We start from the raw sequence: 21,919 nt of genomic DNA on the forward strand, positions 1-21,919 counted from the left end.
CACAGAATTTTTAGAGTCCTCATTGTATCATATCATATAATGTATATCACCAACCATTCTACCATTCAAAATTGATAAATTGTTCTAAATACACAATTCATAAGTTGTCTACCAAAATAGTTACTACAAGACTTCCCATTATGCATTGAAATCCTTTTCATGTCAGGTACATAACCCATAGATGTTGGACAAAAGTCTACATCATCATGTTTAACCAAACCTTGTAGCTTACCAGTTTTAAGATTAGAGTCACCAAAAAGAATTAGATCCCCTAAATGAGAATAGAGCAACATCTCTGACTGCAGAGTCTCAATCATCAAATCAATGCATTGCAGACACTTGTGGAGGTATGTAAACACAAGAAGTAATCATATCTTTTTCAAGGAAAATACATCCCTATCTACTTTAAACTGAAGAAAGTGTGAAAAATTAGATCCAAGTTCATGAATGGCCTCTTTGATGAGCAAGATTCAAGGAAAACAGCAGTTATCCCAGCAGCATGCTTTAATACAATTCTAATTTTTGTAATCCAATCTGATCTGAAATAACTATGGCCATTTCAAGATAGCAATATTACTTTCATAACTCCATTCTCTTGTAACATTATTTGGGCTGATGTTTTTCCTTATTATCTGGAAATTCAACAGTATCAACTTGAAAAGTCACTTTCTCTTTCCACAGCACTTAAATAGAAACATGGAAGGAAGTTGTAAAAAAGGGAGTGGCCTGAAACCCCCTAAGCCCTTTCAGGACTTTAGAGCTGATAAATTGAAGCAACTTAGGGTGCCCTTGAACAGACAGTTATCACAGTTGATACTAGTGTTTGACTCAAATTTGTCCTTCTCTGACCCTGACAGCTGTGACTATGAATTTGCAGAAAATCTGTCCAGTTCTTCTGTATCTTACCATCTATCTTCAAAGCCAGGTGTTGACAGCTGATCTACCACTGACATGCCAAGTACATCATCTCACACACGTAACCTGTTACAGGCTTTCAAAGCTACCTCCGACATTTCCATCTTGGACAACTCACTTGCAACTGTTCAGAAACGACATATCATCACTTGAACCGCGAGCTTTTGCCAAACTCGGCAACCTGAAAGAGCTGGGACTGATCCGTAACTTTCTCACTACACTCAAGTCTCAATCGTTTTACGGGTTGGATGAGCTTGTGGTACTTTCACTCGGCTACAACAACATATCCACATTGGAGAGCATGGCTTTTGGAGATCTTCACAATTTACAAACACTGGATCTTTGCTGTAACAACCTGGACCGTGTCCAAGGTAATATTTTCTCCGGGCTTTCAAATTTAACATCCCTGGATTTGAACTTCAACTTTATTAAATCAATTTATAAAGCATCTTTCAGTGGCCTGACCAGTCTGTCGGTATTGAACCTCAATAGTAACAACATATCAAGACTTCCAAATGGTGTCTTTGATGATCTGATCAGTTTGCGTACTTTGGATTTAGGTTCCAATCACTTAAAATGTCTGGATGATACACACTTCAACCCTTTGGTTAACATACAAACCATCATTCTTGACGAGTTAAACTTCTCAAAATGCGCCCAGGTAAACTTTGTCCACTTTACAAAACTCAAAACTTTGTCCTTTCGACGGAGTGACATCACAGATGACTTACTGAGGAAAGTCTGGCTGCCAAACAAACAGATGAGACATGTTGATCTCTCGTTTAACAACATAGAATCTCCAGAGTCAGGGGCATTACTCAATTTCAAACAGGTTACCAGCCTAGATTTGAGCCACAACCCACTACTTTCTGACTCTTTGGAGAGAATGCTTCGTGACTTGGAAGATTCAAGCATATCTGCACTGAAGCTGGAAAGATTAGGCCCATGCCGGGAATATTTCTTGAAGCTACGGCCATCCACTTTTAGATGGTTACATGGCACCGAACTGGAAGATTTGAATTTGTCAAGGAATAATCTAACCATACTCCCTGAGAATGCGTTCATAGGACTTAATAATCTAAAATACCTGCATCTATATGACAGCAAGGTGAGAACACTGTCACCAAATGCCTTTTACAGTTTGACCAATCTGACAGCACTACGGTTGGGCTATAACCAAATATCCGACATTGAAGACGTCAAGGCAGCCCTGAAAAATCTGAAATCTTTGAAATATCTTGATCTGGGAAACAACAATCTGACTGAAATATCACCCTTTGCCTTCGAAGGCGTTCCAAAGCTGGAAAAACTTGTGTTGACAAAGAATCAAATCTTGAGTATTCACCAAGACAGCTTCCAAGGCCTGAGTAACATCAATGAATTGGACTTGACAAGGAACTATATACTACACATACCCAATAGTACATTTTCAGCACTTCCTTCGTTAAGAATCTTAAAGCTTCGAAACAATGCCCTTTTACTTCTCGATGTAATCAATGGTCCGTTCAGACACCTGAATAACCTGACTGAATTGAGCATCAGTTACAGCATGCCGGTCGTCCAAAATCTGAATTACGTTTCAACTATCACTGAACTTGAAATCGGTAACGATTACCACCTACCATGGGTAATACCCGAGGTTGAATCTGCAATTGCCAATTTCACTAGACTTGAAGTTTTGGATATCCAGGGAGGCCGAGACATCATCACCCTTCCTAAAAGCATTCCACTAAAGATCCTGCGGATAATGGAGGTCCATGGATTTGACATTGAGATTGACTTTGCTGATTTAGCAAAGTATCCGTTGTTGGAAGAAATAACTATCAAGACCAGTGACATTGATGTGAAATATAAGGCAGACATACAAGTCAAGCTTTTGCATCTAAAGACACTGATTCTGCATGAACTTGGCATGACTGGAATTGACACTCGAATACTTGACACTGCACCGACTTTGGAAACCTTTGAGTTCAGCGGCAATCCACTAGACTGTTCCTGCAACATTGAAGAGTTTCTTCACTGGATGAGGACAAACACAAAAGTCTGGATAGAAGATGTACAAGGCATTACCTGTGAGAGACCCTTGGAAATGCGACTAAAGACCCTCGATATGTTGGACTTCGGTACAAAGTGTGAAACAGTCATGATTGTTTCAGCGTCAATAACCTGCGCCATCATTCTGATAGCTATCGGTATAATCCTCATTGTGCGCTATCGATGGTACTTACGACTTGCGATATTTCTCACAAAGCTGAGATGTGGATGTTACAAGCTGGCAGTTGACCATGACAATGAACATAACAAGAAATACGACGCCTTTGTGGTGTATAACAGACAAGATGAAGACTGGGTCATGGGTCAATTACGTCCCCATCTTGAGCACGGCGATCCACAAAATTTCAAACTCTGTTTGCATGAGCGCGACTTCATGCCAGGTACGGACATTTTTGAGAACATTCTTGATAGCATAGACAACAGCCATAAAACTGTCCTTATACTTTCGCCACACTTCGCTGAGAGTGAGTGGTGTTACTTTGAGATGAGAATGGCACAGACCCACTTGTTTGAGAGTAAGCGAGATGTGATAGTCATGATTCTCCTTGAAGACATCCCTGATGAGAAGATGCCTCGTGTTCTGCGCAACATGTTGTTGACTAAACGATACCTTATATGGCCAGAGGACAGAATGGGCAGGCAACTTTTCTGGCAGAAGCTGCAACTTGAACTGAGGTCTGAGAGTAGAGTGAACAGAGTTGCTGATGTGTAATCATGTTAATCCTTTCATCACCAGACTTAATGTGGTGTTGCAATTCAGGTAGAATGTGCTTTGGGGACAGATATTTTGACTTTCAAAATTTTACAACACATTTCTGATCTACCACTTGTGGGGGCTCATTTTGAAGCTCTTTGAATAAGAAAACCTTTCAGTGTCTTGGTTTTTCGAAAATCAAAAATTGTTCCTTTCTCCATAAAGTTAGCACAGGGATGGAGGCCATTTTGAATTTCAAATATCCGTAAATCTTGACTATTTGTTTCTCTTGTACCAAACTTTGCATGGTGACCCTCTATTTTTTTTCTAGATTTTGAAAGTGAATAGTTGAAAGATTCCCTGATGAAAATTTAAGCAAAATTATGTCCTTCACTTTCAAGGCACATTCTACCTTAACCAACACATTTCTTTCAAAGCAATTTTTACTTATTAAAGATTACATGAAACCCCCTCATACTATGTATTTTCAAAATGTAGAGTATTAGTATTGTAGAAATAGTTTACCTGAAGGGTGAAAGGGGTACATATCCTGGGTAGAAAATCTTAAGTTTAGTTTCAATGATAACAATTAATTTAAATCAAAAACTTGATACTACTTTATGAAATTTAATATCACATTTGAAACTGGCGTATATGTAGGACCAGATATGAACTGAAAATGCTCACGTTTCAGTATATCTTGCAGTTGCCAGTAAACTGAAACTTTTGCCACATGTTTGCAACTTCATTGAAACTGTAATGATCACTATCATGAACAATATTCACCACAGATTAATTCAAAAGGCCATTAAGTATACAAATAGGTAATAAGCTGAAATAAAAATACTAAATTTCTTTGAATGTTGTCATTGTATGACCACTTTATATGGCAAGTGTAATTGCCTTTGGTCAAGTCCTTAAAGCTATATATGCAAAACTGTGAAAACTCACTAGATATGCAAATTATAAATTTACTAACACAATTTAATTGTCTCATCAATATACCTAGTAAGTTTCATAAATTTCTGAAGTGTCCTTCCAGTCTTATGTTTGGAAAGTTAATTAAATATGCAAATTAGTAACAAGCTGGTGTAAAAATGCTTTATGACTTTAAGTAATATTTTATCATATTACCACTCATGTTTTGTCAACTTTGACTAAGTCTATTCAGATATATATCCCTAATTAGGAAAGTTCATCAAGTATGCAAATCAGTTATTAAGTTATTTAAAAATGCTAAAACAACCTTCATGAATGTTATATCACAGTATCTCTAATGTACATAGCAAGTTTTGTCAACTTTGATTGAGACAATCAAAACATATAAATGCAATTAGGAAAGTTAGTAATAGCTCAAGTAAAAATGCAAAATGATTTTCAATCATATTATGTTATAATATCTCCAAGTAAAAATGCAAAATGATTTTCAATCATATTATGTTATAATATCTCCAATATAAACAGCAAGTTTTGTAAACTTTGATCAGGTCAATTCCGATATATATACACCTTATTAGGAAACTGTTGAATATGCAAATTAGTAATTAGCTAAAGTAAAAATGCTAAATGATTTTCATTAATGTTGTTTCATGGTATCTTCAATGTATATAGTGAGTTCGTCAACTTTACTCAATTCAGATATATATTCCTAATTAGGAAAGTTCATTAAACCTGCAAATTAGCAATTATCTTTCATGTCACTCCTTAATATCTTTCACTGCTGATATATCCTAGTGTGATCAACTTTTGTAACAATTTTCAACGAAATTCAATCAATTATTATGCAAACAAGCATAAAGTATGCACGCCACACTGTCAAATGCAAATCAGTTCTTGCCACTTGCAAACTGAATCTATGTACCAGATTTGATTCTGATCTGATAAGCCATTTTTGAGATATCAGGCCAACAGACAGACACACAGACACACAGTCAAACAGATAGACATTGTGCGACATTAGCTCACGTGTACGTGTGTCAACATGTGAACTATAAAAATGACAATTTTATTTTGCATTATCTATTCTCATTCTAAAATGGCACAGCCTGAAAGACTGACATTCAAAAAAGTGATTGAAATCATGATATTTGTAAATTTCATCAGAAATGGTGACATGGACATTTCAGTGCAAACCAAAATTAAACTGCTGTGTAATTTTTCGGCATATATTTGTCATTCATATGCATTACATATCTATTGTTCAGTCACAAGGGTTCTTTTTCAACTGAGAAAACACGAGTTGCACTGTATAGCCTGGCTTTAAGAGGCTGATACTACTGTTTGATTTTGGTCCTTCATGATCAACAGGGTTTGCTGTGAACCTGGACATTACCATGCAATTTTTCTTGGAATGCATTGTGACTCTGCAGAAACAGCAGGCAGTGTAATTTTACCACAAGACAGACTGCATATTTCTGTGTTCTGATAGGTATTTCTATGCAACAGGAACTGTAAGACTGGTTTTTACTTCACTATAATATTACACCATGCTATTTGAGACAGCTCTTAAACAACTGTACTCCTAGTTTAGACCCCTCAGTCCACTTCTGAAGGTGCACTCAGTTTACATAATTTAGCCAATGGCAGTACAGCGTTTTATGGTTGCAGATCTTATTCTATTTGTGGCCCACAGCTTCAACCAGAACTCCAAAGTTGTAATAATTTCAATAGTTTTATAATCTTGTGTAAAAATACATCTTTTTCAGAGAAACTGTTATTTTACTAAATACGTCAGTGCTGTACAGCACCTTGACATGTGCTTTTGCATGAAAGGCTTTCTTTGAGAAATAAAGATTATCATCATCATTATTACACCAAAGGTAGCAACATTTTCTTGGTCCAGATTATTGAATCACAACATATTCTATCTTCTGACTTCTAATTTACTAAAAGTGGTGTTGCAAAGTCTGAATAATGTCATTCTGCTTTTAAGGTAGAACGCACCTCGGGGACAGACATTCGGACTCTCAAACTTTTACAATTCTCTTCTGATATACCACATGTGGGGGTTCATTTTAAAGCTCTTGGTTAAAAAAAAATTTTCACCGGCATAGTTTTTCGATATTCGAAAATTTTTATTTTTCTCCATAGAGTTAACACAGGGATGGCGGCCATTTTGAATTTCTAATATCGGTAAATCTTGGGTAATTTGTTTCTCTAGTACCAAAATTTGCACGGTGACCCCCTATTTTTATTCTTGATTTTGAAAGAGAATGATTGAAAGATCCCTTGAGGAAAGTTAGAGCAAAAGTTTAAGTCTTTCACTTTCGAGGTGCATACTACCTTAAGCTCAGATACATATAAGCTCTTACACTGCACACTGCACCAATTTCCTGCATATTACGAACAATATCCACTAATTTTACAATTGATATATGAAGATGGCTGTGGCATACCATAGTCCTCTTTTTTGGAGATGTGGTGGCTGTAAACAAGGCCATCACGACTTGGCAAAAAGCAGCTTTACTCCAACTTTGAGACAAATTAACCCTTTGAGTGCCAAAGTCTACTTTTGTTGCCTCTATAAAATATAACGCCAGACAATATATTTTTCAGATGCAGACAATCATTTTCTCAGATTTTTCTCAAAATTTTGATCAAAAACTGTAGCCAATGAAAAGAGATGCCCATTTGGTCCAAAGTTATCAAAAAATTTATAGAAAACTTCATAAAAATTTGTAAAATTTGCACTAAAATTTTGTTGGGAAAAATTACAGCACTCAAAGGACTAATTAGATTATTCATAGGATGTAAGTATGCATGTCAGTGTGAGTTTGATTTCACGAAAAGTGATTGAAAATAATTCTGCATGGTTCATTTCTCAATTAACAGTATCTTCAGGTTTGACAGGCCATAAGAGCAATAAAAACACTCCTGAAACAAGAGAAAGCTATTTGCAAATTTTCTCTGAAGGCTGTGTGTGTTGGCTGCCTGCTGGCATGAAAGGTACTTTCTCTCGCATTGTCAGACTATGGGCAGTCATTATTAACCATGGGAATAGAGCACATTACCAAAGGCCCCAAGGAAAGACCCTCTGGCTTGTGTGCAAAAGGCTTGCATCCAAAGCCGTACTTGTGCTGATTGTACTGTCTTGTCAGGAGGTCGTGAAAATAGTAAGTGAAGTAACACAGGATGTACATCTCTTTGAGTTCAGGAAATCCCTCAAGAAATTACCAGAAGATGAAGTGAAACTTTGCACTGTGAAACAACCATTCCGGCTGCTTTCCAGGATGCAATGTTGTGGTTTGGCTTATCACAAGTCTCCAGTACATAACCTGACCGCATGTTTTTCAATGCAGACTACTACATTTCATTAAATGATGATGGTATTAATGCAACGGAAATATTAACATACCAGTAGTATTGTAATAATAGTGATAAAAGTTATAGATTTAGAATAAGAGCATATTCTGTAAATCAATCTGTAGGTATATAATGATATTTACAGTGGGTTAAAGCCGATGCCACAACTCGGTATGTGAGAAAGACACATTGTATGTACAATATAAAAGATTAGCTTGTTTATCACACATTGATTTATTACAGAAAACCAGCATGGGGCAACTCTGTCTAGACTGATCGCTGATCAGTTGATTACACTTTATCTACAGTGTAGCTGTTTTTACAGTTTCACTTGAAAGCTTAAACAAGAAAATGGCCACAACAGAAGAGAATGAACACAACAAAGAGAAAGGCCAACACAGAAACTTGTACACCAGAAATTGTTAAAACATTGCAGCCTTGCAGATTGTTTTGGAAAAAAAGTTCACAAGACTTCAAAACCGAATCCGTTTGAGTTCTGGAATACAAAAGCATCCATGAGTTGGCAACTCTGTAAATAAAATTTAATATTTTGACATGGTAAAAAATTTCACATCCTTATTCTGACTCCATTCCCCCCTCTCTCCCCAAAGATCTAACAGCCCACCCCTTTCAACTATTGACATATATTTTCTGCACTTGGCATGCCTTTCTGTGAAAAGCCCTTTATTTGAGACATAAATGGGATATAACAATAGCATTGGATTCATAATAATAATTTAATTACTCTAATTATCAACCAGCAACTTAGCTGTGGGATGGGGGTGGGTGGGGTTGTTTAACCATTCCCTCGTATGTAGTCTGTGGCCAGTTGCAAGTGCTCTAATTTGGTACCAATGGTGAACATTTCTGATTGAATTGCAAAAAACATTGAGTCAAAACGCAAAAGATGTTTTATTTTACTGGGCCTGGTATTGCTTTGACGTTGCAACCTATGTGTATATGATTTGATATCGGGCACAATTTTTCCCCGTGTTCACCACACAGTGCACCATCTTTCATGCCACACACACTCCTCCATAGTAAATCACCTCCATTTAGTGGTCATCTTTCCTTGGTCAGATTGCATGGCCACTATACAAAGGTCTGGCCGTATACCGGTACATACACATGTTAACATCTCCTGTGAAATTTGGAACAAAAATTTATAAGTAGATAGGTCACAGACATGTTTAACAAACAAAATTCCTAATGATGGTGGACACACTTGGAGACAAATGTATAGAACCAAGTCTACATACCACATGTCAAGCTGCTAGCATTTTCAAACCAAGCTACATAACTTCCATCATCACCTTGTTTCACTTTCACAACACAAAAAATGCAGCAAAACTTCGAAGTACATTTCAATATTCATGCAAGAAAATCTGCTGGACTAGTGATTCTATATTGCTAGTAGTTATTTTGAAAGCTTCATGATCTTTTCTTTTACATTATATTTCAATATTACCTTTTTCAATGTAAACATCTCTTCATTCTCTGTGTTTGGTCAGAAATATCACACTATCAAGGTATTAATAGAAAGACTTTAGCATAGCACTGTTTAACTTACTTTCCTGGATGAATGGAATGAAAAATAGCTTACTGAAGTTTTGGCAGAGTTTTCAATATCAGTGAAAACTGATTATAAAGGATGCATCTGAGACGTTGGTTCCAGTGATATCAGAGGAGGAAATGTTTCACTTTTTCAAAGTGAAAGACAGAAATGCTGTCACGTAAACCTTAGATCAGAGTTTCTGACAATTTGAACTTTCTTGTAATTTCATCCGTTCACGTCTGTCATGATTCTACTGATAGTATACTATTTCTGTTATCAGCATTGACAATTTGCTTCCTTCTCCGAATTAATCTTGAAGTGATGCCTTAGGTCACCGGTTGGAGGGGTAGGGTGAGTTGGGGTGGTGGTTTTGTGTGTCAGGGCATGGTTCAAAAGATTATAACAGACTAGTTAACTTTTTCATATTGAACACTGAGGGAGCTGTTCTGCAAGACCACACTCAAAGCAGTAAGTTCTCTAAGGAGGCTAACACCACTTCAACAACTTCTGACATAATTTGGTGAATCACTACATTTTGTAAAACAAAGAAGACTAAAGAGGGGTATGATAGCTTAATGCACTTAATAAATGTGCATGTATATCAAATCTAGAATGTGCTGTGGGGACTGATGTTTGGACTTTGAAATTTTTACCTTACTTTGTTGGTATGCTGCTTGTGCAAACTCAATTTTGATGGTTGTGGATTAAACCAAGTTTTCATTATCTTGTTTGTGAAAATCAAAAGCTTAAATTTTCTCAAAAGAGTTTCACCAGGGCGGTGGCCATTTTGAAATTCAGATATTGGTAAATTATACATAATTTGTTAATCTAGGTATCAAAATTTGCGAGATGACCACAGTTTTTCATTCTTGATTTTGAAAAAGCAGACTTTAAATTTTCCTAGAAGAAAGTTTGAGCAAAAGTTTGAGGCTGTAAAATTTGAGGTGCAAACCATCTTCAGCTCGGCAAAAGAGTATCATGATTTTGAGAATCATTTTCACGTACACATAAGTATAAACTTTAAGGAAACTGTAAGAAAGAGAGAGAGGAAGGGGAGAGGAGCCTCCATGTTGATGACAAGTCTCAGACATGTTGTTGAATTTTACTACTTAATGAACCAGACGATGTCATTTGATAGGTTTACTAAATTGTTCACCTTACAGTTCCTGATGAGAATACTTGTCATCGCGATTGGCTTCACAATGTCGGAAGTAACATTTCAAGTTCTACTATTCAGTGATAGCTTCATCACAGAGCACAAGAAATGTTGAATATTAAGACAAACATACTCAAGGAAAATAAAGTAGTAGGACGACATTTACAATGTACGTGTTAGGTTTTGCATCAACAGGTATCCAACTGGGTTATTATTTATCAATAAAATATTCCATGTGATGTTTCCGAAAATGTCCATATATGGACTCGTTGGCTATATACGGGCTAAATACACATACATGGGTTGATTACCCATATATGAAAACTGAATGTCTTACCCCATTGGCTGCCATCACATAGTACACTGATTGATTAAGCAATAACCCCGCCGCAGGGTATACACGAGATTTTGGTACAATGCACGACATATAGCACGAGCTGATAGGCGAGTGCTATATGGAGCGAATTGTACCAAAATCGAGTGTATACCCAATCTGATTAAAATCCAGCTGTAGTGACGTGCTCAGTATTTTCGCCCTTACCGTTGTGGTCGTTTACTTCCGCGTAGCCTCGCCTCACGACATCTGAACCTGTGTCATAGCAAATCTCATTGAACTCATGCACTCACAGCTATCCAATCAGAGTGTCTGTTACGTTAGTCGGACAGCCGTTCGAGGCGGCCAAAGGCGACCTGCGATCGCCTCGAACATCTATGCAATAGATGTAACGAGAACCTGTGGTTGGGAATTACCGTCTCGCAACATAATTTAGCTCTACTTACCCGAAAATCCAAATCAGTTGCGCATACCTGCTCGGCTGAGGATGATGTGGACATCAACTGCTGAAACGCCATTTTGCTTATGTACTACCACTGCGTGATATGCGCATGTGAGATTGCCCATAACAGAATGCGTAGCCTAAAGCGATAAGCAAGCCGCGTTGTGATTGGTTGAGTAGTTTACTTTGAAGTGCGTGAGTTCAACGAGATTTGCTATGACACACGTTCAGATGTAGTGAGGCGAGGCTACGCGGAAGTAAACGACCACAACGGTAAGGGCGAAAATACCGAGCACATTACTACAGCTGGATATTAATCAGATTGGTGTATACCCGACTGCAAAGGGGGTTATTGCTATTATATTGTATCAACTTGCGTGTCTTTGTTGTCTTACTTGGGTATTTTCATAACTCTACGCCCCAAATGCAGAAAATGGACGTCTGAGAGATCGAACGTCGGAAATTCTGCGCCAAAGACCGAACATTTTTATAAGTTGGAATAACGTACAGGCACACAGTATCCTACGAAAAATACACATTACGTTCATATTGACATTGCATTTTATTCGCATGCAACACGAACACTATACTTGTCAAAAAATACATGCTGCAGTCACACAGAAAATGGGTCATAAGTTCAAATCAAAAGAAAAAAGTTACAATTTTTTTCGTAAATTTTCACAAGAACAATAGTCCTGGCTTTTGGGCATTCTAAAAATAGATTTGTCTCATTCTGTACCGCATACGCGTATACGGTATATGTAGACCGTCGCAACATTCAGAGGTGGCACAGTGAAGTTACAGCCTGGATCTATTTTTGATGGATAATTTGGACGTTCATTTTACCAGAAAACAAGCAGACTGCAACTGTGATGAACAGTTGTGCAGAGTATGTTGCCCGATACAGGGAGAGCTGGACGCTGACACTGCTCGTTGCATTTGATGTCAAATTTCCACGCAGTCGCCAGGAGTCATCCCATTGTTATTTTGAACTTCTTGGTCTACATCGTTAGGACACCCTGGTCTGTTACAGCCCAAACTTTGGTAAAGAATATCTGACATACCGTTACTGTGAGGAAGTGTCAATTTTGTTTGTGTTTGAACGAATACTATCTTCATTTTAAAGAGCCGTAGGATATATCGCGTCTCGACTCCCGCAATATATAACAAAGTTCACGGTGCACTATATCGCCCTAATATTTGTGTGCATCACACCCTGAATGTGGTGCTTCAGAGATGTCTTTCATCATCGATCCCAACTTATTTACACCAAGAGGTGAGTTACAGACCCACACTTTATCTGTGTATCAAAATTCGGTCTTCGGTCTTTGAAACAAAGTGGACTGTTCCGGTTTTTCTCGAGGGTCTATCGTTTAGATAGGTACGTTCAAATGCACCGACCTGGCAATTTTCAAAATGCTGGTTTAGGGGCCCGTTTTACCTCCGCTATCAGTGCTAAAACAGTATTTTAGCATCGGTGGAATGAGCTCTCTTCCAATCAGAATGGCGCATGGTAGCATGATATAATATAATTACCCATTTATGTATAATTAATGTCTTACCCCATTGGTTGCTATCTCATATACATGCATTGATTATCGATATATGGATATTGGACGTCTTACCCCATTGCCATCACATATTGAATGTCTTACCTCATTGGTTGCCATCACATAGTACACAGATTGATTATCCATATATGGATAATGAATATCTTACCCCATTGGCTGCCATCGCTTATTACATGAATTGATTATCCATATATGGATATTGGATGTCTTACCCCACTGGCTGCCATCACATATTACATGCATTGATTATCCATATATGGATATTGAATGTCTTACCCCATTGGTTGCCATCACATATTACATGGATTGATTATCCATATATGGATAATGAATGTCTTACCCCATTGGTTGCCATCACATATTACATGGATTGATTACCCATATATGGATATTGAATGTCTTACCCCATTGGCTGCCATCACATATTACATGGATTGATTATCCATATATGGATATTGAATGTCTTACCCCATTGGCTGCCATCACATATTACATGCATTGATTACCCATATATGGATATTGGATGTCTTACCCCATTGGCTGCCATCACATCTTCACCTTCTTCCTCTTCAATCTGTACCTCAAATGGATTGCCATGAGTACCGTACTTGACAAAATAGCCCAATTCTTGGTTTTGGTGTTTGGGCGAGTCCAACGGACTGTTTGTTTCTTCCTTGGTCACATCAACCTGAATGGCAGACTTTTTGAGGGACTTGAACTCCTGTGGTGGACATGGTGGAAATGGACAACAAACAGTCAAACAGTTGGACTGGCAATGACTGATTCAAAAAATTTGGCCGACTTACTCAGTGTTATAATTCAGTAAAACACCCTGCACTTTATGACTCAATAACATTGCCATTGAAAACCACCTGTTACAACAATCTAACATCGTAAATGTTATGCTATGTCTAGAAGTTACAGCTTCCATGAGTTGTTTCATGATAAATGCTATAATTGTGAGTAAACTCTTTGCAACTGATTCGGTCGACAATAACAAGTCAGTATTTCGTTGACATGTTTTCACAATACAAATGTTTGACAATACAAAAACTGTCCTGGCTGAAAATGCTACCCTACATTGGCTGTAAAACAATTATAAAATTTGCAAGATTATGTTTCCCACATGAAATAAGAGTGATTCTAACTCTACAGCCCAAAGAAGGACATTACCTTTGTGGCAAAGATGTTAAAATTAAGCAATAACCCCGCCGCAGGAGGGTATACACGAGATTTTGGTACAATGCGCGACACATAGCACAAGCCGATAGGCAAGTGCTATATGGAGCGAATTGTACCAAAATCAAGTGTATACCGACTACAAAGGGGGTTATTGCTATTATATTATATCAACTTGCGAGTCTTTGTTGTCTCACTTGGGTATTTTCATCACTCTAAGCCCCAAATGCAAAGAATAGCTCCCATTTGCATATATGCGAATATGGGAGCTAAAAACGGACGTCTGAGAGATCGAATGTTGAAAATTCTGCGCCCGAGACCGAGCATTTTTATAAGTTGGGATTACGTACAGCACACAGCATCCTACGATAAATACGCTTTACGTTATATCAACATTGCATTTTATTCGCATGCAACACGAACACTATACTTGTCAAAAAATACCTGCTGCAGTCACACAGAAAATGGGTCAAGAGTTCAAATCAAAAGAAAAAAGTAACAATTTTTTTTCGTAAATTTACATAAGAACAATAGTCCTGGCTTTTTTGGCATACTAAAAATAGATTTGTCTCATTCTGTACCGCATACGCGTATACGGTATACGTCGACCGTCGCGACATTCAGAGGTGGTACAGTGAAGTTACAGGATCTATTTTTGATGGATAATTTGGACGTTAATTGTACCAGAAAACAAGCAGTTTGAAATAATCCAGACTTGCAATGACTGCAACTGTGATGAACAGTTGTGCAGATTCTGAGTGTGTTGCTCGATGCAGGGAGAGCTGGACGCTGACACTGCTCGTTGCATTTGATGTCAAATTTCGTCGCAGTCGCCAGGAGTCATCCCATTGTTATTTTGAACTTCTTGGTCTACATCGTTAGGACCACTGTCAGCCCAAACTTTGGTGAAGAATATCTGACATACCATTACTGTGAGGAAGTGTCAATTTATTTGTGTATGAACGAGCAGTAGGATATATCACGTCTCCACTCCCGATATATCAAGCAAAGGTCACGGTGCGCTATGTCGCCCTAATATTTGTGTGCATCACACCCCGAATGTGCTGCTTCAGAGATGTCTTTCATCTTGTATCCCAACTTATTTACACCAAGAGGTGAGTTACAGACCCAAACTTTATCTGTGTTTCAAAATTCAGTCTTCGGTCTTTGAAGTGGACTATTTGGGTTTTTCTCGAGGATCTATGGTTTAGATATGTACGTTCAAATGCACCGATCAGGCAATTTTCGAAAATGCTGGTTTAGGGGCCCGTTTTACCACCGCTATCAGTGCTAAAACAGTATTTTAGCATCGGTGAAATGAGCTCTCGTCCAATCGGAACGGCGCATGGTAGCAGGATATAATATAATATTATTTGTCACTGTTGCCTATATTGAGGAGACAAACTCTGGAAGCATTTTATGCCTGTACTTGATGCATACATAGACAGTAGAGGGGGAAGACTCTATTGTCTTTGATGCATACTAGAAAACTTATAAACAGCAAGGGGGAAGTCTCTATAATGGCCATAGGCTGACTATGTTTTGATGTATCCAAGCTCTTTGTTCAGATTACCAGAGTGCGAATGAGTTCAGAAGTTGTAACAAAAACATGACGTCATTCCAGGACAGGGTCCCTGGAGTTAATACCAATTTGACAGTCTTACCTGTAAATTCAGAATGCTGAAGCTGGATCTGACAGGACAAAGTTCCCACGCTTCATTTTCAAGAAACATCCTCAGCTCATCCATTCTGGCTCTGTCCAAAATACAAAGTCAAAATATAGGGGTTTACTTTACTTTATCATTGCATAAACCCAAAATGGTTGGTAACGACATCTGAGAATGCATTCACAGTCTGAACCATAGAAATGACAAAAATCAAAGTCTTCCCTTGTCTTTTTGCTGAATGTCCTCTGGTTATACCTGTTGGTACTCTGGAAATGTGATTCCATATTGAATTCTGTGCAAGGTCTGGGCTGGGAAGTTAAATTCACCAAGCATGGCAACTGTATAGAATCTTAGCTTATCATAGAGGCTACACAATCATGTAATAATTAAGCACATGCAATCATCATCTTGTGTCTCTGCATACAATCAGAATTCAGATTGAAAACAAAATGCGATCAGAGTCATGGTTACTTAAAAACTGTGATCATTGTGGCTACTGAAACTTGGAGTTGTTACATAATACGTCCAAGATTAGATGCTGCACCATACAGACAGGTTGTGAATTTCAACCATTCCTGTACATGCATTGTGCTGCTTCTTTTCTTACAATTTGCTTTGATCATTGCTACCTGTGATAATTCTTGAAATAGTTTGCACTTTGTTGTCGTATTGAATCCTGCAATCCTTCAGATTTGCTGCCACAGAACTCCTCCCCAATCTCCATCAGTCGGTTGATCAGATTCAGCACGTTGAGGAAATCGTCAAACTTGAAATATGCAAGGTCTGTACCAAGGAGATAGGTTTTAACTTTCTGCTGTACATCCTACAGAGCAAAAAATCCAAAAAATATGAAGTGTTACTGAAGGAATCAACATTTTTGTGTTAAGTTTGATACTAATTCGCGACAGTGCCCAGATGCATGTCTGTTTTTAACGAAATATCTTCCAAATGTAATGTGGAGATTATTTCTACGCTGTACTATAGTTTTAACTTTTTTATCCAGTCAATGAACTGCTTTTTGATTTTTGTATTTTTTTCAATTTTGCAGTTATCTTGTATATTATCTTGTGACTCTATTACGTTTTTGTTTTGCAGATCTGTTAGTGGGTTTGCCCGTTGATCTGCATATTAAATAAAATTTAAAAAAAAATTTAGAAAAAAAAAGTTCCCAAGCCTATTGGATACTATCATTTGTGGAGCAGCACTCATGACTTTGCAGTTTGGTGGGAAAAAAAATCACACTATGAAGTTAGACAACACTTTAGAACTTTGACAGTTCAAGACGCACTTTACCTGGTACTGAAAGCGTTTGCATTTTGAAATGATTAACAAACAAACAAACAAACAAATGAACAAAATATCCTTATCAAGCAGCCCAGCTATTGTGACATTAATAATTACCAAGTAAGGGTGGAAATAATGCCCAACTTACTTGCCAGATTCTTGTCAATCCATGTTCCAACTTCTTCTTGATATACATTCTATTAAGATTAGCCTCCACATTGGCACGGACCCTCCCTCTGTAATCAAAGTGAATTATGTGAGGTGAGTTGACTGACAGTTAACCCTTTATTATCATTGTTTGGCCCAAACCCATTCTTATGAATGATGATTGTGGACCTAATTACGTTGGTGGAATAGTTGATGAAATCAGCACTTTGAGAAAAATAGTTCTCAAAGAAATATGTGTATTTATTTAATACTGTCATTCAACTGTCAAATTTTGTAATAAATTGTGGGAAATCTAGGCCAAAGTACAAGATGGCTGTGTGCACTCTGTCAAAAGTACATCTGTGATTTTTTGACTCACAAACTGCACAGCATTAAGATTCAAAGACGGTGAATAACTAGATGACCAAGATATGCATTTCAATTCTAATCCTTTATCAATTCAAGGATGTCAGTAGGTATGATACATGGAGTGGTCCATGACATCCTACCCTGTTGTAAGCTATGAGAAGAGTATTTAATGATGTACTTAATTTACTGGTGATATTTATTGTGGCTATTTGGAGCAAACACTCCAGAAGAAAGTTGCTCAAGCTTGCTGTCGCCATTAGGACAAAATCTAACTATTCTGCTAACAGATTCTTAAAACTGCTGACACTTGCTATGAGGGATAGTTGAATGGACCTATGGGGAGTTACCATGTATAAAGCAGTTTGGCAAGATGCTCTTCCGCTATGGAAATTTACGATAAGTAACAATTGACTGGTTGTGTGCTTGGGTCAAACTTTTCCTAACTTACCAGTTTCAGAAGCATTGACTGGTTGCGTTGCTGGGTCAAATTTTTCATGCCATTCTATAGTTTTGTGATAGCTCTTCATGACTTCCCACAATGCCTTGCATAGGTCAACCAGGCACGGTATGTACATCTCAACAGTCACATTCTAAATGTGAAACAAACAAAGAAGTCACGTTACTATAGTATCATGACAATTCACGTCATGAGAATTTCTGTGAGGACAATTTTACATTTAACTTCTTCAGTCAAAGGCACATCAATGGGCCAAACCCAGAATTCGAATGGACTATGGTACAAACCCACATGCACAAACACACACAGAAATATGTGTGTTTCTGTACGCATTTGTACACTTTGGTCTGTACCGCAATTATGTGATCTCTGTGGTGTGCTGGACCTGTAAGACAAAGCCCATTCTGTTTATTGCGGAGTAGAACCATTTTCCTTGTACTGCTGTGCAGTTTCAAAGAAAGCCAAATTCAGCTACCAATAAGATCATATGGCACATGGTTTTGGTAAATCTTTTAAAAGTTCAAAATATTGATGTAGAAATATTTTGTGAAGGATATCACTTTTCCGTGTGGTATGTAGCAGTTTTTATGGGATACAACAATGGCAGGCTATATGAATGACAAATCTTTTCTAATATGATGATCTAACACAGGATACCTACCCCACATAGATCCCTGTATGGCATTTTCTGAAAGTTAATGCCCTCATTACCAGAGCAAAGTTCTATATAACCTAGAACCATGGTAAATGCTGTATTGTGTATTGCACTGGTAAAATGCATGTGGAGCTGGTCCATTGCAGTCTGTGATAGGTCAAAGGAAAAAGGTCAAAGGTTACTGAGATGAAGGTGAGTGGATAAAGAGAAAGTACACTAAGCCCTGTGATTGGTTGGGACTTTATTTTTTCCTACATCAATTACAGGGCTACGTCAGGTATATGAATATGTTTGCACTTGATCTTTATGACAGCTGTCCCACATATATGAAGAATTTACAAATGAACCTGACTGTGCCTGCATATATTGACAAGATTTTGTCTACGGTACCCTGCGCATAAATGTGATAGATTTTTACGCTAAAATCACTGAAAATTCTAAAACTTTCCAGATACATTTTCAGTAGTTTTCCAGTAATATTTTAGTGTGAAGAAGACTGTTTTTGGGAAGTCAGAACGGTACATAAACTTTCAATTCAGCGTTCATTACATGTACATTGTGATTGACAATTTTGACACATGGATTTGCAAGGACTTCAACTACAGACTTATATCGGTACAATATTGGGTTGTTTGTTTCTTTAGGACCTAAATTTGCATGGTACCCCAAACTTTTATTGTGGATTTTGAAAGAAAATGGCTGAAAGTTTGTTTGAGGAAAGTTTGAGCAAAAGTTAAAGTCTGTCATTGTTAAGGCATAAACTACCTTAAGGGACTTTACTTCAACAATAATCAGATAAAATATACCTGAGTTTTTCCTAGGAGTCGATAGGCAGTCTGTACTTTGTCATAATGATGAGTATCAAAGTTGGAACAAGTCTTACACAGCGCATGGTCCAACTGTTCCTGTTGTCAATAGAGCAAAAATATCATCAGATTAGAACTGACAGTACATGCAATTTATAAAATAAAATGACACATTATGAGACAAACACTTTCATATTTCTGAGTTGATACATTACAATGTTTACTATGGTATTACAGTTTTTTATTGCTATACTTCACAACTTCAATGTAAATCTGTCCAACTCTACAAACTAGCAGTAAAACATGATACCTGGGAATACGATTAATGCAACAACAATCACATTACCTCTATCATTTCAAGTGTGTCCTGCAGTTTGGAGTTCAATTCACTGAAATGAAGAATAAAAAAGAAAATAATGGAGTAGAAAAAGGCAATGATGCTGTTGAAAATTAAAATACATGATTTCATATTCTGTGTTTGGTATAAATATTCATATACATCAGAACAAAACACACAATCAGACAATATTATCCAAACATCATCATTAGCTATCTCTTTTTATCACACGGGTATTATCTATTCATTGGTATCTATGCTTGTAATTATATTCTAGATGTAATGTGTGTTCTTTTGAATGTGATCAATCCTACGAAAATTTAAGATTAGGGAAACAGAAAAGATGTCAGTTACTACAGATTCAAGTATGCAAACTTTTTAAACCAGCAAATTCAAATGGCATTTAAATGTAAATTCAAATGGTATGTAAACTCCAAACAGCCTTGATATCAAAGATACGTTGTACAAACCTGATGCATGTAAAATGTTTGAAAGTGCTTGCAGCTTTTTGACATTCCAAACATAGCTGAATTGCGCCTGGATAATCTTCTTCCTACATGAAGAATGTCAATTTGAATTTCATTGGTGAAAGAAGTGACACAAAGCAACAAGAGTATCACTATATTTCATACCTTGCATTTGTTATCACATTTCCTTGGGTCAAGAAATGCCGCATATCAAGTCAGACTTAAGTGAAGCATCACTCTTATTCAAAAGGTTATTTGCGTGACCTTTAACACTTTGACCTTTGGAGTTTGGCAAGAATGAAGAATGCTTGGCCTACATGAAAAGTTTCAGAATCAGCATAATCTTAGGGGTCCCATATATATTTCAACCTATGAAATCTTCACTGCATATAGGACAAGTTTTCAACATGCTAAGAAAAGACAATATTTTCATCAGACTCACCTCCATCATTTCACGCAGTCTAATATCAGTTCTTTGCTACAGGGAGGAAAAATCAACAGCGGAAAGTCAGTTGGGAATATGCGTCAAAATGATGCCTCTCTCATCTTTTGTTCTAAAGCTATGAAGTTTGAAAACGTCTTTTTTCTCTCATGTGATTTCTTTCTTCAACAATGCACACTGTACATAGATGTTTTCACATCATTGTCTTTACCATTATCCACTATATTAATCTGTTAGAACAGACATGACAGCTGAGGATCAAAAAAGTCATCCATTCATTGTTTTACTCCACTTGTAACAAGACATCTCTAGGGTGCCAATTTTGATATTTTACTTACCAAAGTCTTGATGGTGTGCAGTGATCTCATCAGACTTATAAGCTGTAATCTCTTCCTGTGTTTTGCCAGGATGCTCAGAGATGCCACTGTGAAATCAGTCTTGGCTTGTGAGAGTTGCCTGTTGGAAAAAAGTGAAAACATATTTTCTCTGGTGTTAACATTATAATAAATGCTACAACCTGATTTAAATTTACAAAGGCTCTTTACTAATCACAAATAAATTTTATAACTATCAACATCTTGTGAACTTTTGCCCATATCTCAATTATTGAATATTGTTCATAGACAATATATTAGCTGTTAGCTTTAGCAGTGCAAATACTATTGAGATAAGTCGTCTGACATTTCACATTGATGAAATACATCACTTCTCTGTGACATGAAATTGGAGAAGAGAGATATACCAATTCTCTTGTATTTTGTGTCAAAATTTGTGGTGACTTTCATGAACATTCACTGGTCTCTTGCAAAACTATATCTTACAAACACAAACATAAAAATGTTTTCTAAATGTAAACTGTGATATGTAACTCACATTTGAAGCGTTGATTTCTATTATAATAAACTCTTCAAAAGCTGTTACTTTCTCAGAGGCTATGCATAAATGCGTAAGAAATGTCACCACAAACTTCTTCATTTTTAAAATTTCATAAGTTAAGAAGTATCCAGTTTAAAATTTCATGATTTTCAATTTTTAAACCTCCTTCCATTTGCACGTATTTGAAATTTCACAAGTTGAAAAATATC

General features: G+C 37.1%; 2 protein-coding genes across 2 annotated transcripts in view; one reads left to right on the forward strand and one right to left on the reverse strand.

Moving 5' to 3' along the window:
* The window catches only part of LOC139128223 (syndetin-like), a 40,555-nt gene that overhangs the window by 13,033 nt on the left and 5,603 nt on the right, over positions 1-21,919 (reverse strand). Inside the window, exons 7-17 of the mRNA XM_070694039.1 lie at positions 21,173-21,290; positions 20,835-20,870; positions 20,396-20,478; positions 19,935-19,977; positions 19,589-19,687; positions 18,789-18,929; positions 18,119-18,260; positions 17,303-17,388; positions 16,500-16,693; positions 15,868-15,958; positions 13,557-13,745 (exon numbers count right to left, since the gene is read on the reverse strand). Of these exons, the coding sequence (XP_070550140.1) occupies positions 13,557-13,745; positions 15,868-15,958; positions 16,500-16,693; positions 17,303-17,388; positions 18,119-18,260; positions 18,789-18,929; positions 19,589-19,687; positions 19,935-19,977; positions 20,396-20,478; positions 20,835-20,870; positions 21,173-21,290 (1,222 nt within the window). The remainder of the gene's footprint in view (positions 1-13,556; positions 13,746-15,867; positions 15,959-16,499; positions 16,694-17,302; positions 17,389-18,118; positions 18,261-18,788; positions 18,930-19,588; positions 19,688-19,934; positions 19,978-20,395; positions 20,479-20,834; positions 20,871-21,172; positions 21,291-21,919) is intronic.
* On the forward strand, positions 866-6,504 carry LOC139128263 (toll-like receptor 13). The gene has a single exon (XM_070694072.1). It carries the CDS (start codon positions 866-868, stop codon positions 3,680-3,682), a length of 2,817 nt encoding a protein of 938 aa, XP_070550173.1. The 3' UTR covers positions 3,683-6,504.

This window comes from Ptychodera flava, unplaced genomic scaffold (genome assembly GCF_041260155.1).
Source record: "Ptychodera flava strain L36383 unplaced genomic scaffold, AS_Pfla_20210202 Scaffold_46__1_contigs__length_1169225_pilon, whole genome shotgun sequence".
Classification (NCBI taxonomy): domain Eukaryota; kingdom Metazoa; phylum Hemichordata; class Enteropneusta; family Ptychoderidae; genus Ptychodera; species Ptychodera flava.

Bases quoted from the DNA above. Each gene is read 5' to 3' on its own strand.
- LOC139128263 (XM_070694072.1), top strand. From the start codon at position 866: ATGAATTTGCAGAAAATCTGTCCAGTTCTTCTGTATCTTACCATCTAT.